Source organism: Bos javanicus, chromosome 5 (assembly GCF_032452875.1).
Source record: "Bos javanicus breed banteng chromosome 5, ARS-OSU_banteng_1.0, whole genome shotgun sequence".
Taxonomy (NCBI): domain Eukaryota; kingdom Metazoa; phylum Chordata; class Mammalia; order Artiodactyla; family Bovidae; genus Bos; species Bos javanicus.
This window is the reverse complement of record NC_083872.1, coordinates 60,362,271-60,374,767: the sequence shown is the minus strand read 5'-3', so window position 1 is coordinate 60,374,767 and position 12,497 is coordinate 60,362,271. Positions and strand designations below refer to the sequence as shown.

The 12,497-nt window shown below is 38.9% G+C and overlaps 1 protein-coding gene across 1 annotated transcript; it reads left to right on the top strand.

The window, feature by feature from the left end:
• Positions 1 to 1,121: 1,121 nt before the first annotated feature.
• On the top strand, positions 1,122 to 11,900 carry NEUROD4 (neuronal differentiation 4). The gene is made up of 2 exons (XM_061416947.1): positions 1,122 to 1,512; positions 8,416 to 11,900. The coding sequence occupies exon 2, from the start codon at positions 8,425 to 8,427 to the stop codon at positions 9,415 to 9,417; it is 993 nt and encodes a 330-aa protein (XP_061272931.1). The 5' UTR covers positions 1,122 to 1,512; positions 8,416 to 8,424; the 3' UTR covers positions 9,418 to 11,900.
• The last annotated feature ends 597 nt before the right edge of the window (positions 11,901 to 12,497 follow it).

Here is a 12,497-nt window from a genome sequence, read left to right as displayed (position 1 = left end):
ATAAGTGATTTCCAAAAAGCCTGGAGAATTGCCTTCAAGTCATTTCAAAAAGAGGTTGAGAATCCTATCTTGCTACTGCTAGAAAACACTTAAGTGATTAGATCATTTTACAGATGTGAAAATTGATGCCAGAAATGAAGTCAAACTATTAAAGTTCATGCAACCGTTTCCTCCTCAGAATGACTAGAAGATTGTAAAATTGTTTATACCTTAAAAGGAACTCACAATTATTTATTTGATCTTGGTAAATTTTTTACACCAGATAGTATTCCAAATTTGACAATCTCTACGATGAAGTTTCCACACTTTGACTTGGTAGTCTGGTCCACAGATAGTTCTCTGTCATAAAGCATATACATGTATTTTCTTTAAATCTTTTCAGATGTAGTTTTCTTTTTTCTCTTCTAGTGATTTAATCTAACTTCAAAATGCCACAGGGATTTTAGGAATTACTTGATCCTTCTTTCCTTCCAAATTCATTACAATACAGGATCCTCCTTTGTAATTTGAGGAGTTAAGTGTCCTCAGAATGAAATATTTAATTCATTTGCTTTTTGTTTTTAAAATTTCAAACAAATAGAAAAGTTGAAAGAACAGGATAGTAAATATAGATATAGCTTTGTCTATATTCACTAAATAAAATGAAAAGGTTTTAAATGGGAATAAGTTTGACAAGTTTGAAAAAAGGGAGAGGAAGATAATTCTTCTCCTTTTAGAGTTTGGAAGTTTTAAAGCCAAGACACCAATCCACATGTGTAAGATAACAGTCATTGATGCTGTGCCCTGGGCATGCATCTTTCTCAGTTTTTTTTTTTTTTTTTTTGACTTTTCAGACATGGGCCAATGTATTTTATTTGCCTTTATCCAAGTTTACCACCAATTCTCTTTCCCTGTATTGCCCTTTGGTCAAGTCCCATTTCTTATCTTTTTAACTACAAAAATGTCCAGTCCTCTTTTTCTTTACCTCTCAACTTCAGCAGCTCTTCTCTCATATTCCCCTCCTACTAACCTCTATCCCCATTTAAACAAACAAATGCATGGCTCAGCTGGACCTGACCAGAGGAGCCCTTTGAAGAGGGCGTGCCTTTCATCTGGGGAAGGGGAGGAGTTAGATTGCCGGCAGCATCACCCCTCCCTGGACAGCTGGGAAAGCAATCAAAACTGCTGCAACTCTGAGGCTCCAGCCAGAGAGCAGGAGCTGCCCAGAGGCTGTGGTCCTGAAAGCTCCACTCCAGGGAACTAGCCAGGGGGAGGAGGTACTGAAGACCGACTAAATCAGCTGCATCAGCCTAAAGGAGTCCTGAAGGAGCATATAGAACTCCAAGGAAGGAGTAGAATAGCAGTCAGGGAAACCAGACCCGGGGCAATTCTAAGAGGCAGTGGCCGGGTTTAACATGGATCGCTAAAAGCACCTCCTCCTATGCTCTGGATGGTCAGGGAGACTTGGCTTCTCTAAGTCTCCTCCGGGACACAGATTCACAGAGTTCACTCCAGGGATTGCTACTGACAGAGGTGAGCCAGCGATGGGGTGGTACGGGGATTACTGAAGTTTCTGTGGGTAGTTTCTGTAGACTTAGAGGAGCAATTAGGGTGAGGTAAGTCTCTTCTGGGCTAAGTAAGAAGGGAGTAGGATTTAGGAAACTTGAATGGAGAAGCAAAGAACGCTTTTGGACAGATATTAAAATTGTAATAATTTCACTAATTCCCAAGCATCTGTCACTCAAAGTGAAACTCAGATATGCCAATCACTTTTATAAAATAGGGATTATAAATTATCCACCATTCCTATCAAACCTATTTTTCCATTTTATTGATGCAGAAGAAAAGGGCCAAAGAAGAGGTGGGTCACCAAATATGTTGAAAGAATTGACCCAATCCACCATTCAGTTCACAGCATTTTTTACTATGCGAGGAGTGAAGGGAATGGGGTAGGAGTGATGAAAATAGAAACGGGAAGGAGAGAAAGGCATATATTTTCACCATTGGCCCCCCTTTGCTTGGGTAAAAGTCCTTAGACTGTTGGCATCAGGGGGGAAACATTTCCTCTTCCTCAGCTCTTTCAGATGGGCAATCAGAAAAGAAAGATTGTCCATGTATAGTTTTGCCTCCTCTGTCTTTTATCATTCACTTACCCCTAGAAATATATTCAAAAAAATAATAATATATGTAAAATGCCTCCCTCATTTTGACAGAGGGACCAGAGATGAAATGCTGAAGAACAAGGAGGGAAAACTGAAGGACTGAGTAATTTCTGTTGGCAAAGTTCACCATCAGGATCTGAGGCTATGAAAACTTAAGTATGATGTAGCTATGCTGGATAAGGGGTGTGTGTGTGTGTGTGTACAAGTATTAATCAAGAAGGAAAGTGGAAGTGTGTAAAGGTTGAATAGTATTAGTCCCTCAGTTGTGTCTGACTTTTTGCAACCCTATGGACTGTAGGCCGCCAGGATCCTCTGTCCATGGAATTCTCCAGGCAAGAAGACTGGCGTGGGTAGCCATTCCCTTCTCCAGAGAATCTTCCTGACCCAGGGATTGAACCCAGGTCTCCTGCATTACAGGCAGATTCTTTACCATCTGAGCCACCAGGGAAACCCAAAAGGTTGAATAGGAAGAGCGCAAAACAGCCTACTGGCTGTTTCCAGGCAGCGTGATTTATGAGTACCTTGGTTTGCATTCTGTTGTCCGTGCAAAGACTCTGTAAATCCAAGCAAGACAGTCTAGTCTCTCTGATCCTTACATTTGCAAGAAACTGGACTGAATAGTCCCTGTCCTTTTTGTAGTTAGGATTTAGTCGTAGGATCAGGAGGTGAAGTTAGTACAATCAGCTTTTGAGAGGAAATATACTACCTAATCACTACAGACACACATGCAAGCACTCCTTGCTCACTTATTCATCAACTGAAACTTCTTTACAACTCAAAAATAGTAAATGTGTAGGATGAATTCCAGGACAGTCCCACATGACAGTAATGCCCAAAGACCTCAGCCCCAGTGATGCAAGTATTGTGTGTACTTATTTGCTCAGTCATGTCCAACTCTTGAGACCCCATAGACTGTAGCCTGCCAGGCTCCTCTGTCCATGGGATTCTCCAGGCAAGAAGACTGGGGTGGGTTGCCATTTCCTCCTACAGTCCAACTCTTTAGGATACTATAGACTGTAGCCCTTCAGACAGCTCTGTCCATGGAATTTTCTAGGCAAGAATACTAGAGTGGGTTGCCATTCCCTTCACCAAGGATGAAAGTATTAGGTCATCATAATCATTGCCTAAGCAAAACTTTTTGTTTTACAGAACAGATTTTTTTTTAATGAAAAAAAAAAGGGAAAAAATTGAATTTGAGAGAATTTTCCAAACTTGAAATTTCACAGAAGAATCCTAAAGAAAGGGAAAAATTCTGTATAAAGTGTAGACGCATAAGGAAATCCAAATTCTAAGATTAAAAGATAAAATGAGCTTTAAAAGATCAGAATGTATTTGGATATACAGGGGAGCCTGTATTGTGCCTCCAAAGCCAGTATTCATTGATTTTTGTCTTATTTGAGTCTGCTTCATGTAAATTTTGAAAGCTAATTTCTTTTCTAGGAATTGGGAAAACCTGAAAATTGTGTATTACAGAACTTTGTGCAATAGTGGTATAGATTTTTCCATACAGCTTTTATCTTTACATTTGCATAATAACTTTATAAAGTACTTGCTTTTATAAAAGCTTCTAAATGAGATATGAAAGACAAAAATATTATGTCCATTTTGCCCCAAGGGTAAAAGAATTATAATATTTTTTGTGCTCATATAATAAGTGAGTGATGGAACACAGTTTCGATTTCATGCTTTTTTCGATATACCTTGGAGCTGGTTCATTAACAGGCTGAGAACCATGGTAGAATTACTTACCTGTTCTGGACACAGCCAAGTTGGTTTCCTTGATTGAAACTCAGAAGCACATCACACACATTTTCAACTCTCAGATAAAAAACTGGATGTTTATCTTTTTTCCCCTGCTGACCTTCTGATGAATTAAAGATATTTAGGTAGAAAAAGTCAAAGGAAAGGTTTTCTTCTGTATCTTTGGGCAATCCTGGCTTTTATTTCTATTTAAGAGACTCTTGATTTTTCTTCTCAGTGGTCTGGCCCTTGATTCTGGTAGGAAAGTCTTATCCCAAATATTGTCTAAACAGAGACAAAGGAAAAATGTCCAAGTGCCAAGGGTGGTCTCTATTCCACCAGAAACTTTATGACCCTGAAAATTCATGTGACTGAGGAGGAGTCCAGTCAACTGCTCTCTTGGAATTATAAAACAGGATAAAAGAGGTTAACTTCCTTCTGGAACATGGTAGAAGAGTTTTAGTCAACACAGCAGAGGCAAAGGATAGAGTTCTGTTCCCTCATCGTTTGTAACAGAATAGGAGCTTTGAAATTTCATTTCATTAGGAGGTTGGGGGAGAGGGTTTATCAGGGCAGTATTTGAAATTGGTGTTGAGATGGAGCCATTGGCTTTTGCTGGCATAAAATCAACATTAAGCATAGACTGTAATTACACCTATTTTGTCCATGTGGCCAGAAAAATTCATGGTGAACTTTAGGAACAAAATACCTCACAACTACATGGCATTTGGGAGAAGGCAATGGCACCCCACTCCAGTACTCTTGCCTGGAAAATCCCATGGATGGAGGAGCCTGGTGGGCTGCAGTCCATGGGGTCGCTGAGAGCTGGACATGACTCAGTGACTTCACTTTCACTTTTCACTTTCATGAATTGGAGAAGGAAATGGCAACCCACTCCAGTGTTCTTGCCTGGAGAATCCCAGGGACGGGGGATCCTAGTGGACTGCCGTCTATGGGGTCGCACAGAGTCGGACACAACTGAAGCGACTTAGCAGCAGCAGCAGCAGCACATGGCATTTACAATATCTGGCACTATTCGAAGTCTTTAAATGTATTTATGCTCACAATAAATTAGTGAGGTATTCCTATGATTATTCCTATTTTAAAGAGAAGACTGGACAGAAAGATTATGAAACGTGCTTAAGACCACATATTTGGTAAGTAATTGAGCTGAAATCTGAACTCAGGTAGTGGCTCAATGGTAGAGCTTCTGCCTGCCAATGCAGGAGACACAGGAGATACTATAGTCCATGGGGATGCAAAGAGTCAAAGGGGACTGAGTAAATGAGCACGCATGCACAATCTGACTCCAGGGTTTGTGCTGTCTAGCCATATTGGGTAAAAGGGAAGGTTATTAGGCAATTGTCAGATGATCTGAGCCAATCAGAGGAGGTTCCATCCAGATAATAAGGGTCACAGTAATTAATACAGTTTCCTTTTACTATTCACCCATGAGGAATAATTTGTATTTCTGAATAAGCAGATGTGTGAATGAATTTGATAAGAAAACCCCAGAATAAACACAAAACAAATAAATATATGGACAATGTTTTATATCATCAAAAGTTTACAAAATCCTTTCTCATATTTTTTGTCTTGCAAAACCACATAGAATATATCTTATCCTCACTTTATCAAAGAGGAAGTGAAAGATCAGAGAGCTTATGTACTGTGTTTGGGAACAATTACCAGGAATTAAAAGAGTTGGGACTAGAATGTGTGTTATTCCAGCTTCCATGTTTTGAAACCACACTATATATTCATGGAATTCTCTAAGAGCTTATGGACCAGAATTTATGGGAATAGAGAAAGTTAAACTGGAGCTATCTATGTCCTTTCTATGGTCAGTAAGAGAACAAAGATGAAAACTTGTTGCCCTTTTAATTGTTTTAGTCAAAGTCTTTTGGCTATTTTCCTTTATACCTGCTGTAAATCTGATTTGAAAGCAGCTCTTACAGAAACCATCCAATTATGTTAAAGGCAAAATGTAGTCCGTTCTGATCTAATCCCATGTTGTGATGGGTGTGAGGGTAGACAGCACTTGGCTAGTGTCCAGAGGTGGGAATGATAAAAAAACTCAAATGCAGAGGCTAGGATAGTATTTGGTTTTAGGACAATTGAGGAAACTCTCCTGCATCTTCCTTCTATCCTCTTCATGCATGTATGTACCACCCAATGCTAATGATGACAATGAAAAGGAGATGAGAGAAAGAGAAGAAAGTCACAAAGGAGAAGGAAACAGAGTTTTTTAAAAAAAGGAGGGGAGAATAAATGAAAAACAACAAGAATCTAGCTTGAAGAGGAAGGAATCCTGGAATATAAGAGTTTAGAAAGCAGAGAACTCTTAAATAAGCCTCCCTTTGGATGAGGATCATTTCCTATTGACTTAGCTCTACTGACCCACATCTCCTGAAGTCAAAGTCTCTTTGTTTCTTCTGGTAGCTGTGATGAAAATAAAAAGGAACAAAAGCATAAAACCTAGTATTTGGAATCAGAAGAACTGGTGCTATGTCTTACTCTACCTGCTCTATGTCTTCATATTCCCATTACTTAATCTACCTGACCTGCAGTGACCTCAACTATAAAATGAGCATCAGAGTCTCCTGAAAGGAGAGACTCCTCAACATTTTGCTCTAAGACTACACAAACGGTATTACAGTGATGTGTGGAACATTTGGTTTCCCAAGCCCACTCCGTCCTCTCTGGCCTCAGAGTGCACCTGCCTCTGGAAGGTCTGTGTTACTTTAACAGAAAGTTAATTAGGTCTTTCACCCTCCCTCTGGATATTTGCCTGCGTTAGAAGTGCAGCTCAGCACACAAGCTCCATCATCCATATTAAAAGTGGGATTTTCTGATTTGGCCTGGGCAGCCAGTTGACCAATAGGTTTGAACGTGTGTTTTCAATAAAGCTGCTTACCCAGGAAGCCTTATTAAGTGAGTAAGTCAAGCTGACATGATTTCCTTGCTGATTAACATGAAACCTAGGCTGTTTTTGCCATGCAGTCGCATTAATTATTTATAGGAGGTAAATGAGGTTACAAGGAAAACAAGCTCAGATTACCAGAAACCATCAAACCATATATTTATACTTTTAAAAGCTACATACTAATTCCTGCATTCATTGATTTGAGGCTCAAGCCTCAAGCATCAAAAAACACTTATCATGTTCTCCCCTTTCTGATATACAAAGGTGATGGAGGGTTTAACATCTCAAAAACTAGCTGGTGAACTGGGATGGCCCAATGGAGTTTAGCAGATACTTTTATTTGGTAAATTATATACCTACAAATCTCTCAACAAATCTCAAAACAATTCAGGCTCTTCCAGAATTGAATGCTAAATGTTGACTAAACAACTAGTCTCTTTTGGTTTTCAAATAAGTTTTACTATTTTTTCATAGAAAATTCTGACTAAACAGTGTCTGTTAGGCAGGTGAGTTAAAATAGTTAGACTATTTGCATGTTTGCCTGAAATAGTCTTTTGCTATGTTTGCAGTCACTGTTTGGTGAAGTGTAAAATCTGTTCCAGATTTTTCATTTTTAATGAAATCTTATTATAATAGTTGCATGAAGATAATCTTAAATAGGTTTGGTAGAACTCTGGCTTGTAATTCTAGCAGCTGCTATTTTCTTGTCTGGTGATGTGAGATACATGTTCAATGAAGAGTTCTCACTTTTAACATATGGGTGGATTTGAAAGATAATCAATGGCAACCTCCTCTGTTTTCCTGATTCTTTCTAGACACCATGTGACTAATACCTCTAACACCACTAACATTAGGCAGACCACAAGGTGCTTACCAAAAAACCTAAGTGCTCTTTTGGCCATGGTGAGAGAAATATTTCATGATCATATGGTGTACAAGCAGAGACAGTGGGAAACAAGGGATGCTGGGGTTAGATGTAAGAGATATGTCTCTAAATAGAGATTGAGTAGTCCTTTGTAGAACATAAACTCTGAATGATCTCACTACAGTTTCTCATTTATTTTGTGATGTAAATATACAACAATTTATTAATATTATCACTTGATATGCTTTAAAATTTTGCAACAACTACAATTATTGTTTACATATTATCTAATTATAACTACTTCAGCATCTTCTTTCCCTTTCAGAAGTTTCTGTATTTGGACAATAATTTATATGCCCACCTTAGCTATTTTCTTTTGTGATCTGATTCTGCAAAGAAAGAAAAACATGTTTTGAGTGGTATATCAGCTATTTTGGAATAAAATATCCATGAGATGAAGAACTGGAGAATAAAAAGAGTTAGGTGTTGACTCTGCAATGAATAATCAAGTCATTTTCCTTTTTCTATAGTTGACTTTCTTATAAATACTACAGTTCAATGAGTGTGCTGGGCATTTACTTGAGTTTAGATTTGTTATTTAGAGTTGAGGGTTTGGGATAGATAATCATAAGTTGAATTCCAACACAAATTCCGTGCTTTACATCTAAGATGTAAAAAGAAAGTTTAACTTTAAACCAAGTCAAATGTCCACAGGCACTAACCATTGCTGTTTTTCTTCCCAGAGTCTGGAGATGGCAAAAGCTTATGTGAAACCCAAGGAGATGACAGAGTTGGTCAACGCACCATCTTGGATGGACAAAGGTCTGGCCTCTCAGAATGAGGCAAAGGAGGAGGAGAGAAGACTGGGTGCTTATGGAATGCTTGGCAGCTTAGCTGAAGATCATGACAGTATTGAGGAGGAAGAAGAGGAGGAAGAAGATGGGGAGAAGCCTAAAAGAAGAGGTCCCAAGAAAAAGAAGATGACAAAAGCTCGCCTTGAGAGATTCAGGGCTCGAAGAGTCAAGGCTAATGCTAGGGAACGGACCCGGATGCACGGCCTGAATGATGCCCTGGACAATCTGAGGAGGGTCATGCCATGCTACTCTAAGACCCAAAAGCTCTCCAAGATAGAGACTCTTAGACTGGCCAGGAACTATATTTGGGCTTTGTCCGAGGTCCTAGAAACTGGACAGACACCTGAAGGGAAGGGCTTTGTGGAGATGCTCTGTAAAGGGCTCTCTCAGCCTACAAGCAACCTGGTGGCTGGGTGCCTCCAATTGGGCTCTCAGTCCGTCCTCCTGGAAAAGCGTGAGGAGAAATCGATCTGTGACTCTGCCATCTCTGTCCACAACTTCAACTATCAATCTCCCGGGCTCCCCAGCCCTCCTTATGGCCATATGGAAACACATCTTATTAATCTCAAACCCCCAGTATTCAAGAGTTTGGGAGAGTCATCTTTTGGGAGCCACCCACCTGACTGCAGTACACCACCTTATGAGGGCCCACTTACTCCACCCCTGAGCATCAGTGGGAACTTCTCCTTGAAGCAAGATGGCTCCCCTGACCTGGATAAGTCCTACAGTTTCATGCCACATTACCCTGCTGCAAGTCTAAGCTCAGGGCATGTGCATTCAACTCCTTTTCAGGCTGGCACCCCCCGCTATGATGTTCCCATAGATATGTCCTATGATTCTTACCCCCACCACAGCATTGGGGCCCAACTCAATACAATCTTCACTGACTAGGGCAGTCAGACCAGCATTTCAGAGAAAGATGCCTGGAGAAATTTTCCATAGCTCAAGTCACTGAGCAGAGGATTCGGTGACCTTAATGGGACCCTATAGATGTATATCAAACACAATAGTCCTAGGCTGTTTGGGTCTCCCTAACCTGTCACCCTCCTTTCTCATCAATTTCTCATATTGTATTGATTCCTTTATTTTGGGTCCTCACAAGAAATTATTTGATTGTTTACAATCATGTGAAAATTGATCAGAAGCCCTGGGTCTTATCCTAGTGGTGCCAAAACTCACTGGATGGTCTATGCCAATTCGTTTTTCATTTCTGGCCTCTGTTTACTTACTGGTAAATCAGGCAATTGTTCTAAGTTTAGATAATTTCTAAAGTTCTTCACAGTTATGAAATTCTATGACTTTGGGGGTCATTCCTACAAACTTCTTAACGGTGGAAGGATTGAGGCGTAATAGGAAATGGACACTATGTGTGGAATGATTGGATGGAAGTGCCAAAGGAGCACCAGGTGCATGTCCTTCAGACTTGATGAAAGGACTTCTTTGCATCCATCTAAAAATAGCTTCCAGAGGCTGACATTCTACCTTGATTGTCACTGTGAATAATGTTCTTTAAGAGATTAGCTCTATTTCTTACTGGGCTGAAAGCTGAACATATCTTCCTTAGTAATTTGAGAACCGTAATAGAGATCTCATACCAACTTGATTCTTGATAACATTTCAAAAGCACTTTTCTCAGTACTCGAAGTGGGGCAAGCAAGACACTGAAACCTTAGACTCTTCCAAGCCAACAGGACTTGGAGAATCATTTCATGACCTTCATAACCAGAGAGGCATGGAAATTCTGATGAAGCTCAGGTACTGCTATTGGAATCAGCAAACAACCCAGGTCACATTCAAGAGCAATAAAATGGCCATTGGATACTAACTAACCATCATTTTGGGACTCTTAACCTGTCCATAGGAAAACCACTAGGTTTTCTTTGGCAAGATGAATTTCATTTGGTTAAAGAAAGCATGGCTAAAAACCACTAACATCTGCCCACACATATTTTCTCAAAGCACAAGCACCAGTCAATTTATTGACCAAACTTGAATTTTTCCAACATATATAATTCCTTATCTCCTTTCCCACTAATCATTACCTCTTCTTCACTTTTAAAATATGTTATTACATATTGTAGATAACATTTCAAGTGACCAAACTTAGGGATGTAGAAATCAAATCCAAGGTTAGCAAATGCTTTTACCAATCTATGTCTTCATCATAGATTTATCCTGATTTGCAGGATGTTATATTTTCTTCATGTAACTCTTCTTTCCTTTATATTAGCAGTCATTTTGTTAAGTTTATTTTTTCCCAGAGAAATGTGATCTGAGAAGTTTCACTGTCCTGTTCAATCTGCCGGAACAATTATTTAAAACAAACCAAAAGCCTACATGGTTTACATGATAGTGGATCATATCCTGCTCCTGCCAGAGAGGATAAGTTTAGGAAGCAGGCAGGGTACACAAATAGGGCCAATGAATAAAATTGATAAGGCAGATTAGTATGTGATTTTCTACAGCTCAGCTAACTCCTAAAACCTGCCAAACTATTTGTGTATCAACTTTTTTTTTTACCCTTAACTTATTATCTCCTTATAGCCAAAGTCATTTTCTTTCCATTTTGCTTGCAACACTAATCTTACTTTTTTTTGCACCCTTAATTTGTAAATCTACTTGAAAGTACCCTTGAAGAGAGATCCTAAACCCCATCAGCCACCAAAGTGGCTCCCCTCACCGTGATTTGCCCTAGAGGGAATAGACAAGTAAAATGATTGATGAAGCCATCCTAGGTGCTTTCTGAGTCTATACTGGTTCTTACCTTCCTGAGAAGTTATGGGGGTGGGGGAAGCTATCCTTGAAGTTAGCATTTTGTGGCATTTAAGTTTGTAGATAATGAATGTTGTCTGAGTTATTTATTAGATATTTATTTAATTTATTTCTCATTTTCATGCAAATTCCTTAGGTTGTATACATGTGCTTGCAAACCCTCCCCAAGACTTCATTTGGAAAGTAGCTCATAATTTTGCTAGGAATTCCTGAGTTTTGGGGTGAGGGCAAAGGAGAAAGTTAGTGCAAAGTTACCTATAAGAATTTTATAAAAAGCAGCAATAATTTGAATGGCTATGCAAGTTAATATTTCTTAGATTTTTTTTCTTCACTCTAAGATGAGCCAATCATTTTGGCTCATTGTTTATGCTTTTAGGGACTATGGTATCTGTGAACCAGTGTGGGATTGTTCAGAGATTTCATAATTGAATAAAATTTGTAAATGCTGTGTAATTGGAAAGAACCTACTCTCCAACCCTGGATGGTCTTTTTCTTCTGGGGACTTTATCCAATAATGCAAAACAATTGTTTAAACATTTTGTAAAAAAAAAAAATGTTTTTCCTCTTTTTCTAGCAGAAATAAAGCTGTGAGTCTTAATAGACATTGTGTTGTGTTTGCATTGTCAGTCTTCAAAGATTTCTGTATTTTCACCTATTAATTTTCTTGGGCTCTAAATCCTATGAGCAACAGCAGGACTGCTGGCCCGTCTGGAGGATTTATACATCCCATATTTCAACTGATCTTTCCAGAAGATTTGAAAGGTCTAAACCAAGTAGTTAGAAGCCTAGATGCACTCTGCCACTCACATAATCAACTATCTGCAATTGAGGAAAAAAAAAAATCTCCCCATTTATAGAACTCTATGGCTTTGAGCGTTTTAAGCCATCAAAGAGATGACTTAGATGATGTACAGAGAGGTGGACCACAGGAAGATAAACTATTATCCAAAATTTAGCTGGGCCAGCAACTCTTCAAAAAATTATGAGGCATGTTTTTGGCAACTGCCTGTTAACAGCTTCTTCTCAAGATTTTTTTCTTTCAGATTTTTCCAGTTAAAATTTTCCAGGGTCCCTTCTTACATGCATAACTGCTGATGACAAAGAAATAATAATGATGATGATAAAAATTAACTTTAATAAAATATTATTGATTAATCAAGGTAGAGAAATGGTTTAAAATATTTAAGAAACAAAAAAGA